Source organism: Neoarius graeffei, chromosome 1 (genome assembly GCF_027579695.1).
Source record: "Neoarius graeffei isolate fNeoGra1 chromosome 1, fNeoGra1.pri, whole genome shotgun sequence".
In the NCBI taxonomy this organism is placed as follows: Eukaryota; Metazoa; Chordata; class Actinopteri; order Siluriformes; family Ariidae; genus Neoarius; species Neoarius graeffei.
The window spans coordinates 129,791,492-129,803,888 of NC_083569.1; the positions used below are offsets into that span (position 1 = coordinate 129,791,492).

The 12,397-nt window shown below is 42.8% G+C and overlaps 1 protein-coding gene across 4 annotated transcripts in view; it reads right to left on the reverse strand.

The window, feature by feature from the left end:
- Positions 1-2,028: 2,028 nt before the first annotated feature.
- dspa (desmoplakin a) overlaps positions 2,029-12,397 on the reverse strand; it is a 67,109-nt gene continuing 56,740 nt past the window's right edge. For 3 of the 4 annotated variants that reach the window (XM_060917396.1, XM_060917390.1, XM_060917405.1), the window contains 3 exons: positions 12,034-12,132; positions 6,095-7,921; positions 2,029-5,828 (listed from right to left, as the gene is read on the reverse strand). In XM_060917396.1, the coding sequence (XP_060773379.1) occupies positions 2,619-5,828; positions 6,095-7,921; positions 12,034-12,132 (5,136 nt within the window). In that variant the 3' untranslated portion in view covers positions 2,029-2,618. The remainder of the gene's footprint in view (positions 5,829-6,094; positions 7,922-12,033; positions 12,133-12,397) is intronic. The other variant, XM_060917416.1, reaches the window with a different exon arrangement.

Consider the following 12,397-nt stretch of genomic DNA (forward strand, 5'->3'; position numbering starts at 1 on the left):
AGAAAATTCTAAAGGGTTCACAAACTTTCAAGCACCACTGTATGCCCAACATTTGAGAATGGCGCGTCAAAACGGCGCGTTGATAAACTCTTCCCTTTACTATGTCAGCAAGGGAGATGATCCCCACGCCCCCCCTCTGGATTCCCACCCACTGTATGGATTGCCCCACCCAGTTGTAGTGAGGAGACCATAGAGGACACAACAACATGGCATCACCTAAGCGAGCGAAACATGGAAATTGCGCTGTACATGGATGTGACAACACAGAAAAGAGTCTGTTTTTACTGCCGACGGGAGAGCCCCTGAAGACGCAGTGGCTTAATTTTATTTACTTCAATAATACGCCATCGAGTCTACCCAAGACGGTGTATGTTTGTCAGAAGCATTTTCCTGAGGAATGTTTCCACAACTTGGGACAGTACAGGGCAGGTTTTGCACATCAACTGTCACTGAAGCCTGGGTCCGTACCAAGCATCCCTGCCGCATCAGCAACAAACACCGAACAAGTAAGTGTAGAACTGTTAAGTCGTTTTGCCATGTTTTAAAATTGGTGCGTTAGCCTAGCAATGGCTACATTAGCTGTGCAGCTAACCGCTTCCTGCAGTTAGCCAGGTAATCTGCGCTACAAAACTAAAGAGCATGCAGCATGCGCTGTTAAACTGAGTTTAGTCTGGAAATTGACTGTAACTTATGAGCTTATGTTTGACTATTGCTCCGCAATGCATGTCTTCTGTTGGATAAGCGCTATGTTGCTGTAGTTGCTGCTTCTATCCTCTTTGGTTATGGAGTGCGTGTTCAACCCTAGGGTATTATACGTTCGTAAACTACCACTCCGAACACTCTCACTCTCTGTTCTCTGTGTCACGTTGAGTTTACGAAAGGAGTCCAAGGGAGAACGGGGTTTTGTCTTAGCAGCGTGGCTACAGGCGCTGATAGCAGCGAGTATGTGTGTGCGCAGCTTGGTCAAGCCCCTCCCCCTCCCCCCATGGCCCGTCCCCACCCTCTACCCTTCCCCGCCTCCTGCTTCTCATTAGCAAAACGACGCACTGGGAAAAGCGCTGAAATGGGGCTTTCTCCCAGGAGGCTATATTTACGTGCCGAGGGTTCATTTCGAGAAAGGCTGCGGATATAACATCCGGAAACCTCCACGAGCCCGTTTAAAGCATCAACAAACCACCATGCCATGGGTCCTTTAAAATATTCTTAAAGTATTCTAAAAGCTTATGAAATGCTAAATTTCAGTGTATTTACTGATAAATTTAAAAATTCTTAAATATAACAAAATGCTGTTAAAAATAATGCTTAAGATGCCACTTAAAGTTATCAAATTTAACATTTAAACATACTTAAAGTCACTACTACTTTTAAGAACACCAATAAAGGGTCTTAAAGTTACAAGTATATTTAATGAATTTAAAAAGTTCAGTAAAGGAACTTAAATACACCACTAAACTTAAGGTTCCTCTAAGGTTGAGATTAAATGCAATTAAACTGATGTTCACTGAGTGTCACTCAATTTTATTCATAAATAAATCATCAACGTCTCTGATTAGCATGCGTCTAATCTAATACCCTTCTCATGTAATTTAAAGAGACGATATTAACGAATGAACAGTGCCTTATTTGTGTGTTTAATATTATCCTCGAATGACATTACATCATGTTTTTGAGGGTGCTTACAACCAAAACATAAATCTCATCCTGTCAGATGGCGGCACTGGACTTCATACTGCTCTTCACTCGATCCAATCTCACACTCGAAAAATTCTGTTTTAGATAAACGACAAACTCCAGCCACACGCTGAGTGTGTAACTCTCACATAACCTCTGAATAACACTTAATCTTGTCGCTGTGCTATAAAAATATTTTCTTTTGCCTTTTTCATCGAATTTACTACTGCAAGGACAATATTGGCTTTTTATCTCACAATGCTCACAGTCCCTTCCATCATAAACCCATGTCCATTCTTAATGTTTGATGTGATTCTCCTGGCACCATCACATAAAGTAAAAACCAATGACCCAAAATGAGTGAAAACTGAGTTTATTTGCCATCTTTTGTTAGTACAAATTGTGTTGACATTCTTCAAATTATACTTTATAAAATGACTTACTCTAACAATTTCTCTAATTTTATAAGCTTCTGTATTATTACAATTTTAATGCTCTGAAAATGCTTGATCATTAGGGATAAATGTATTAGTTCATATGTTTTAAAACTTTATTTTTCTGTAAAGCTGCTTTGCAATAATGCCTCTTGTTAAAAGCACTCTGTAAATAAAATGACTTGATTTGACTTACTCAAGCTCTAAATAACAATGAAAATAACAATTTGTAGATAAGTCGATGCATGTGGATTTTTAAAGTATAATCACGACCCTAACATGATGTAAAAATGTACTGATTTAAAATGCAGGACAGAAAAAGAAGCACCTAAAAAATAACAACTAATAATAATCAGAGGCACCCAAATAAAACTGATTAGGTACGTGAGAATCCTAGGAGTCATGTATAATATTCCCAAACCCTACTTTAACCGAATAGTTGTTGATATATATGTAGAAAATGAGCAGTTGTGTATGAGAAAGTATTAGCCGCCACAGATACGTTTGAAAACGTTAAGGGAATGAACTAAATATGTTAGAAGTGGAAGAAGAGGAAGTGTAAGTGTAAGTGGTGGTGTAATCGACGCTGCCTCGGCGTGACCCACTCCTGGAGCCACTCCGGGATCCGGCGCGGGAATTGGAACCAGAGACGTTATACGGGCTACTGATACCCTTGGTGGACACAGATGTGGCTTGGAGCATTTTCATTCCATTGGTCTCTTCCACCATGCAGTTGTCCATTGCCTCTTTATATGAAATCTTTAGCTTGGTTTTAGGGCAGGTGAGGCTCTTCAAGTAGCTCCTGGTGTCTTGCAGCTTCTGGGCTCCTTTACCATCCAGCCATCCTCTTCGAATGGCTTCTTCAGTGCTGACTCGCTTACCACTTCCTGGTTCCAGCAGTCCCCCAGTCAGGTACTGGAATTCCAGGAATCTCTGCCCAGCCTCATACGGTAACCATTTCTCTTTAATGGCCTCTGCAGCTGACAATTTCCTTTTGCTTTTCACATCCTCAAATCCAGTGTAAGCTTTTTGAGCTGGTTTGAGCTTGGTGGCCATGTCCTCATCAATTATGCTCTGATGTACAGCGTCTTGCAAAGAAAGCCTTTTACCAGTGGCAGGGTTTACAAGACCTCCAGTGCAGGCCTGGGCCTCCAGGAGCCTCTGAGCTGTGATCGCATCAACTATTCCACGACGCTGAGCTTCAGTTACTGTGATTTTCTCCAAAGTTTCAGTGTCAAAGATGGCTGCCACTGGGCTCTGGTCATCCAGTATATCAGAAGGAGGAGAGAGTGTGATGGAAACACTAGCAAAGCGTTTGCGGACTGTTGGAGAAGATGGTGTAACTTCAGTGGGGCTACTGCAGGTCGTAACATCATCTGGAACGCTGGTGCAGATTGAAAGCTCAGCACTTGTGCCTTTGTTTGAAAGGAGAGTAGCAAACTGGGTGAGCGTGAGGGATCCTGAGCGGTACTGGTCTAAGGCACTTTTCTGAATAATACCCTTTTCCAGGGAGTCATGGACATCGTACTGTATACCTGTTTTACGGTCAACAATAACTAGTCGAGTCTTGCCAGTTGGATCTGTGATGGTGATCTCCTCCCACTCGCATTCTTGTTCCGAAAGATTCAGAAATGTGTCATAGTCGATCAGTTCTCTGTGATACGCCTCACGAACAGACATCTCTTTGCCTGTGTCGGGGTCTACGATCACTACTCTCCTTTTGCGAAGAGTGTTTTTTTGAGTTGACTGCTGCTTCTGCTTGTTTTTGTCCTTCAGAGGCAGCAGGAGCAGACCAGTCTTGGGGTCAGAAATACATCTCTTCTGCAGCTGCAGATAGGTCAGATTTTCATGAGTGTTTGGGTCAAAGAAGCCCTTTGTGTCATCACCCTCATATGTCAGAATTTCATTCATTTCACGGTCAAAGTAACCTCTTCGGTAAGCCACTTCCACATCAATGCGGTGGCTCTCTTTAGGATCGATGATGCCGCCGCTGGCTATCTGAGCCTCCAGAAGTCTAACGCCATGCCCCTTTTCAATAATCTCTTTTTCAATAGCTTCAAAGAGTGAGATGAGCTGCCCTGTACTGGGATCACGATATCCAGTCACGGCCTTCTCAGCAGACAGCAGTTTATCTTTAAATTCTTTACCTACTAGGCCTCTCTTCCATGCATCCTGCACTGTCATATAAACCTTATTGACCGGATCAATCATGAAGCCTGATGCAGCTTGTGCTTCCAGAAGCTCCAGTGTTGTTCCTGGACGGAGAAGATGTTCTTTCATGGCCTGGTAGAAGGGCAGGACTCTATCTTGAGCCTCATCATAAATGCCAGCAATGCAGCCAGAGCCAGTAAGGTACATCTTCAGCCTATTTTCAATATCTTTAGTTGTGAGAATGCCTCGTTTCACTTTGTCCAAATCTCCCTCATTAATGAGGTCGGAATTTACAAGCTCAGCGAGTGAGACTGGACCACGGATTCCCTGGACAAACTCGGAGTTATCGTTTACCGGGAGCAGAAGGAGGCCAGTTGCATGTTCTGTGACACACTTCTTCCTTAAGTCACTGTAGCTGATCTTCTCTGCAGTTGCTGGATTGATATAACAAGCTGGCTTTTTGTTCAATGCACGATAAAGGTCTTCATCAATTAAGCCACGGTCTAAGGCAGTGTCTTTGGGTAGAAACACGCTTAGCACAGGGTCAATTATCCCTCCCACGGCTTCTTGAGCCTGAAGTAATTGAATGGCCTTCTCCCTGTTAAGTCGCCCTTTTTTGCATGCCTGTCCAACGGACAAAACTTTTCCTGTGAATGGATCCTTGAACCCTGTGCAAGCTGCCTCAGCTGTAATGAGGACATCCCTGTCCTCTGTGTCAACAATACCTCTTGAGCAGGCTGTATCTACTGGCATCTTCTCGTTAAACTTTGGATCAATCACATGACCAGTGGCAGCTTGAGCTTCCAGCAACATTATGGCACTCTCTGGACTCAGCAGGTTCTTACTTTTAGCTTCTGTGATTGGCATTCTGCTATGGGAATCTTGCTGAACACCTGCAATAACCCCTGTACCCTTAAGACTGGGCTGTATTGCCAGTGAAACATCCGACACTGTGCTCTGGCCCTTCAGCAGCTTATCGAGGGTAGCTTTATTAATGATCCCGCAGTCACAAAGCTGCTGAGCCGTTACTTTTCGGCGAATGCCATCAAAAACAAGCTTTGATGGGTCAATCATTGCCACGTTCTCATCTGTCTGAGTCTGCTGAGAGAAGGTATGGGGACGTTGTTGCAGCTTCCTCAGCTCCCTTTCCAGAGCCTCTCGCTTGTGGGTGAGTTCAGACACTTCTAACTCGGAGCTCTGTAGCCGAGTCCGGTACCGTTCCTCCACACTTCTCAGCTCAGCTGTCAGTTTTGTAATCTCACTGCGCAGTGAAGCCCTGTCCCTCTCTGCCTTGTCTTTATCTGCCTGACACTGTCTAACCTGACCATCCTTTATCTCATATTGGCTTTTCCAGTAGAGAAAGTCCTTGTGGTTTTTGTCCATTTCCCCCTTGAGGTGCTGCTTCTGACGCATCTCTGATTCCAGTGACATCTTGATGCGACTCAGTTCTTCCTCAGCACGCTGCTGCTTCCCCTTTTCCATTTCCAGCAACTTAAGCTTGGCCAGGAGATTATCCCTTTCATGTAGGATCTCCTTGTAGTGTGTCTGAGACTCGTGGACCATCAGAGATGTCTGCGGGAAAAAAAAAAAACAATAGCATGATATTATTACATATTTAATCAATTGAACCATGATAAAAAAAACAAAATACATCAAGCATGAAGCACGAAGCAAGAAGCATAATGCATAGAATGAATGATTTAAGAGTCTTGGCAAATTTGGTGATCTGAGTATAAATTATGCACAGTTATAAAGCAAAATACAGCAGCATTAATCAAAAGAAGCAACAGTGAAAGGAATTTGGTGGATTTTATAATGTAATTTATCTACTAAAATACCTCCGTGTACTGCTTTTGGATTTTGGCTATTTCCGCCTTTAAATTTTCCCTCTCTTTTGTCAGCTCACTAATGTGGGCCTGGAGCTCTAGGCCTCTCTTATTTGAGCTCTGAAGCTGGAGCTGTATGGCTGACATTTGGGCCACGTGTTCACTCTCATTGCTGTTTTTGTTGTTCCGCAAGTCATCCCGTTCCTGGCGTGTACTCCTCAGGTCCTCCTCTAGTTTCAGCCTATCCTTGGTGAGGTTTTGAGTAAGACTCTTGAGCTTCTCAATTTCAGACACTTTTTCATTTAGCCCTCGGCTCTTCTCCTCAATGGTCTTGGACAGAGTCTCGTTGCGTAGGTTGACCTCTCGCACACGGGCCTGCTCTTGAGTCAGCTGCTGTTGCAAGGCCTTCAGCTCAGCCGTCAGCCTGTTAAGTTTCTCCGAAGTTACTTTGTATTCCTTCTGACAGCTGTTCAGCTCCTCCTGGACATGATGGAGCTCCTGTTCATGTCTTCGGCCGGCAGCACTCTCCTCTTCCTTATGGACACGTAGAGTGTTAATGGTAGTTGTGTACTCTCTGCACAACTGATTCACCCTTTCCAGTTCACTTTCTATTCTCTTTTTCCTTGTAAGTTCATCCTGTCTGCTTTTTTTCTCTTTCTCCAGATCAGCCTCCAGGTTGTCTATCATGAGCTGCAAATCTTTAATGCGAGTCTGCATTCTGGCAGCGCTCTGCTCCACTTTTCCTTTTTCACTTGCTTGTTTCTCCAGCTCGATACGAATAAGGTTTGTCTCCTTCTCTGTGATTTTTAGCTTGTTTATGACTTCCTGGGAAGAAGTATGCTTGGCGAGCAAGTCGGCCTCTGCCTGTCGAAGTCTTTGATTCTCTTGTTCCAGAGCTCTTCTCTTCCGGATCTCGTCATCATGGTTGCGAGTAAGGACCGTAATCTGATGGACCTTTTCTTGCATTCTGTTGTTGGCCTGTGCGAGTTCTTCCTTGTGCGTAGTCTCAAGTTCAGTCATCTGTCGTGTGATGGTTTGAATGTGTATCTCTAGTTCCTTTCGCCTTCTGCTCTCCTCTGTTCCTGAAGATCTTTGTTGGTGTGCTTCCTGCTCAGCCCTCATTTTGGCTTCTTCCATTTGGCTGATGGACAACTGAAGCCTCCTGAGCTCCTCCTCAAGATCTCGTTTCTCATCCATGAGCCTATCCAGCTGCAGTTTCAGGTCAGCGGTGTCCTCCTCCCTTTGCTGTGTGGCCTTTAGCACACTGGTTTTGGTGATGTGGATCTCGGACTCGTACGTTTGTTTTAGAGTACTGATCTCCTGGTTCAAGTGGTTTCTTACCTTAGAGGTTTCAGATTCCGCTGCTCGGCGCCGGGAGGCCTCGTCCTCTAACTGCATCTTCAGACTATCAATCTCCCGCTCCTTGTCCTTGATGGTCTTCTCAAAATTAATCTTGGACCAGTTAAGTTCATCCAGCTCTTTCTGTCTCTTGCGGATGGTGGTCTCATACTCCTGTTGTTGGCTGGTATAACGGTCCTCAGCCAGCCTTCGCTTACGTTTCTCCTCATCAATAAGCAATGTGAGCCGCGCCACCTGGTCATGTAGTTCATTTAGCTGATGTTGGGTGCTGTCCAGGTTCTCCTTAGTGGTATGGTACCTCATAGCCTCAGTGCTCTTCACTTCCTCCATAGAGATTATCCGTTCCTTAGATTGGGAGAGTTCTAGTTTGTGACGGGCCAAGCTCTCCTCCAGGGACCTGTTCTTATGCGAGTGGTCCTGCAGTTCATCCTTCAGACGCCTTAGATCTTCCTCCAGAAGGTCAATTTTAGTGTTTTGCATCTGAAAAGAGGAGAACACATTGCAGGGGAATATGTTAGGTGTGGTGTAGGACATTAACTGACAGGAAACTACAGACAGCAGCAGAAAAGTGTCTTAAATTACGGGCAGTTTAGTAACCTTTTAATTAAATTTAAATAAACATGCCTTCACTCAACTACATGCATATTAAATTCTGTATATTTTCAGCTGAGCTGGAACAGCAGTATGCATGGTTTTCCCCAAAGCGTTTTAGCGTGTCGGGCCCGATACGCTCGCTCTGCCTGCTGATACGCTTAGTGGCTTTAGTTAAAATCCGATACGCTTAGATTTATACCGATACGTTAAATTTCCTCCCCACAAGTAACTCGATACATAGGAGAGCAAATAACAGATCCATTTACATATCGACTGATATTTGTGTCAAACAAGCGGCCTTTTTTTCCAATGTTTGTGTTGATTCTGGCAAAGTAATCCGCGTGGTATGATGTAAACAAACTAATCTGTTGGCTACGTCAAGATCACGTGTTCAAACCGTCCAATAAAAATATCGAAAGAAAACGTCAGACATCCCGGAATCTTCCGATTCATTCTAAGCGATCTCATTGGCTGCCGATGTCGTCCCCCACCAGACGGACAAAGCCGACTGATTTTAAATCACACAAGTTTGACCGAGTCTATTATCATTCATGAATGTGTTTATAAATACATAATCTTTCTGCAAACTTAAATGTATGAATTAAGTTCTCTTTTCCTTTAAATGTTTTAATCTTAATCTAGTCCATTTAATAAAGTGCAAAAATGTAAACTTTATAATATGCAGTTGCCTGACTTTTCTTTTCAGTGCACCTTAGTTCTACATATATTACGGTAATTGCATCAGAAACATTCTAAATCATTACAGTTATAGTAATACAGCAACTTATTTTACGGTGGCAGGTCTTTGGTTCAGATCCCTTTGTGATCAACAGGAGGTCATGATGATCGATTCTCTTCATTGGATTGCATAAGATGGAGCAAACCACTGTTCATATTTTCATGCACATTTTTGTTACAACACGACTTGATCATAGATAATTAAGGGATCCCTGTAGATTTTCAGTTGATCATAGACCTCAGTAATCGATAACAAAACAGTTTAACTTGCATGTTGAACTTTAAGGTGAAATTTCAAATGTGTTTACATTAATACTATTTAGGTCAGACATCATTGAAACACTGTTAAAATCTATCCTATAATCATGGATCTAAAACCTCTCCAAGACCCTGAAAATGCACCTGAGAGCATCGATTTTCAATAAATTTTCCGGGGGGGAATGCCCCCAGACCCCCCTAGTTTCGCTTCGTGCCGTTGGCGCTCAATTGTCTGTATTATCATGCCAGAATTTAGGGCTTTAATTTTTTTCTGGGGAAAACACCGAGTATGTATGTGGCAGTTATGCACACAGCATTAGAATTTTTGGATGTGTCATCTAATTAGTTATTTTGGTTAAAACAGAAATGATTGTGAACCTATCCCATACTGCTGTAGAATTCTGACTGGTCAGAAGAATTCTCTATAGACCCTTTTCACGTGACGTCACGACAAACGTGGCCGCCATTTTGGACGTGTACTACCAGTAGTTTACCACAGCCAGCATTGAGGAACGGCAGCAAAGAAAGTGTTTATTTTCAGCAAGACTTCCATCATGCCACTATATTGTTGTGCACCTGGATGTAGTAACCATCAACAAACAAGGCAAGGGTTATCATTTTATCGGATCCCGACGGAGAAGATGGATAGCGGCCATAAACAGGAAAGATTGGCAGCCCTCGGCATACCAGCGCTTGTGTAGTGACCACTTTGTTGGAGGTAAGACGAATAAAATTAGCCAGAAAAGGCATTACATTGCTGTTAACATTCTGTGGCGGCGAGTGTGTAACCAAATAGGCTAAAATAACCCATTGTAACCGCTTTGTTCTTCTGTAGTAGCTATTAGCTAACGACATTAGCTAGCGTTGTGTTCCTTTGCTGTTGGTAGACTGTAGGACAGATCAGAGGCAGTGTCCTACAAACAGCGCTTAATTTGAGGGGAGCAAGCCGGAGCGCGCTCTGGAACCTCGGGCGTTGGCTCCGGCAGCTATTTACACTGGATCCGGTGATCCGACACCTCTCTTGACTATGTAACAAAAAAAATAATAATAATAATAATAATTAAATTAAAAAATGCAAGTTTATTTAGTGTTAATGTCTGATTTTGATATCTGTCTTGTTGGTGATTTCTCTCATGAAACGACATCCACAAAATATCTGCAGATGAACTTAATTTGCAGTGTTATTACAAAACATGCCCAGAAGCGCAGCGCAGCGCCCCCCTCTCCCCTCTTTTTTTCTGCACCGGAGCCGCTCATCCTCTGCGCTCCGGGACCTCCCACTTTACAAATTAAGCACTGCCTACAAATAAGTGTTCAAAACAAGAGGAACAGGTATTTGTCTCTTAAATCCAGGTCGTTCCCTGTAATCTGTAACAGCGGTTGGAGAAAGTAATGGCAACTAGTGAGTGCACAAACCATAGAAGGTAAACTGTACACAGCGCCAGGGCAGTGTGATGGTATGTCTACTTTTAGATTGTGTTAGCTTATCAATGAACACACTCGTCACTCGACGAGTTTCACGTCTTTACGACGGATACTTAAATGTGTGTTCGGTATTATTGTTGCAGTCTAAGCAGTCATTGTAGCAGCTAGATGAGCGAGAACCGAAAGGGTCTGTGCCATAAACCGTTATTTCTGTACAGCGTTGCTAATGTGTCGTTACTGTTGTTATTTCTCCCTCTGCTCGCCCTGTAAATGCCCTACGTCACTGGATAGTGAAGGTGTTTTCTGCATCTCGCTCCTTTTTCTTGTATGTTCTCCGTTTGTCGCCTTCCTCGCATTCAAACCAATTCGAGCCGAAGTCCGCTACATGTCCAAAATGGTGGTCGCGTTTACGAAGGTCACGTGACTGAAAAGGGTCTATAACAGCAGCTCTGACAGCAGTGCAGGTGCAAACCCACAGCTTTATATTGGCACCCTCGGTCTAACACGGCACGATTTCTATAGTAACAGCTCATTCACAGGGATGTATACAGCAGACACGCCACATAAACGGATTAATCAACATGTCATTGTTGATATGGTGATGTTTTCTGCCAGGAGACATTTCTGGAAGGAGTCTCCAGTGTCAGCACTGTGTATCAGTCAGAGGTGAAGCTGGAACTTTCAGTTCTGCAATATCTTCAGGCCAGAGGAGTTTACACTTCTTTACAGTTTCGCAGGAACACGACAAGTTGTGTTTTTTCTCTTATTAACTTCACGAGAGAGAATAGAGAGAGCCTGGTGAGGGGAGGACTGTTTATTGCTGCTATAATGCAAGTGAGAACAGGAACGAACCCATTTCACTGATGCTCCATGATATTACATGTAACTATGAAACCTTTATTTAGGTGTTTCTGTATTGTGACTGTTCTCTACACTGTAGAACAAAACTGAAGACATCAAACACTATGAAATAACATCTGGAATATGTCTGGAATTATGTGGAAAACAAAAATAATGTTAAAAAAACAATATGTTTGATATTTTAGATTCTTCAATATATCCAGCGTTTCCTTTGATGATTCTTTGTACGCTATTGTCATTCTCTTAACCGGCTTCATGAGGGAGTCACCTGGAATACTTCACAATTAATAGATGTGTCTCGTCAAAAGGTCATTAGTGGACGAGTTTCTTACCTTCTTAATGCATTTAAGATCAAATAGTAAACAGTAAATAACAAAAATACAGTAAATAGCCCGATTCCACAACTGTAGTAATCTATATTATGTCAAGAACCGAACAACTCAGTAAAGAGAAACGACATCCATCATTACTTTAAAGGCATGAAGTGACATAAAAATCAAGAAAAAACACTAAATTAGAAGGCGTGTCCAAACTTTAGACTGCTACTGTACAGTATGTCCTATTTATTTATTTTTACAGTAACTCCAATTTATCACACCACCCTGCTGTTGATTATTTTCCTCTAACCGCACAACCCACAGTGTTTTATTCCTTGCTAAACACATCTTAAAATAAAATAAAATACTAAAACTACAGTCCATGAACTGAGCACTCACCTTTAGCTCCTCCATGTTCTTCTGCATCTGTATGAGGAACTTGTAGTAATCATCCGAGCGAGTCAGCAGCTCGATATAACGAGACTGAACATCTGCTGCCTGACGTGGAGGAGGAAGAACAATCAATATGATAAAATCAATCTTATCCAATCTTGCAAAAATAAAAACACAACCATCATTTTATTTACAGAGCACACTGAACGCCTTTAACGCCGCAGTCACAAGAGCACGTGACGAGTCTCTCATCTCGCTTGTCTCTTGTGGACATGTAGCGACCGATACGTTTGTCGATTGTGGGCGTGGCCTATCTAGCTTTTTTTTTTTAAGTTCTAATGAGAAAAGTTAGTAGCTACAGTAAATATAC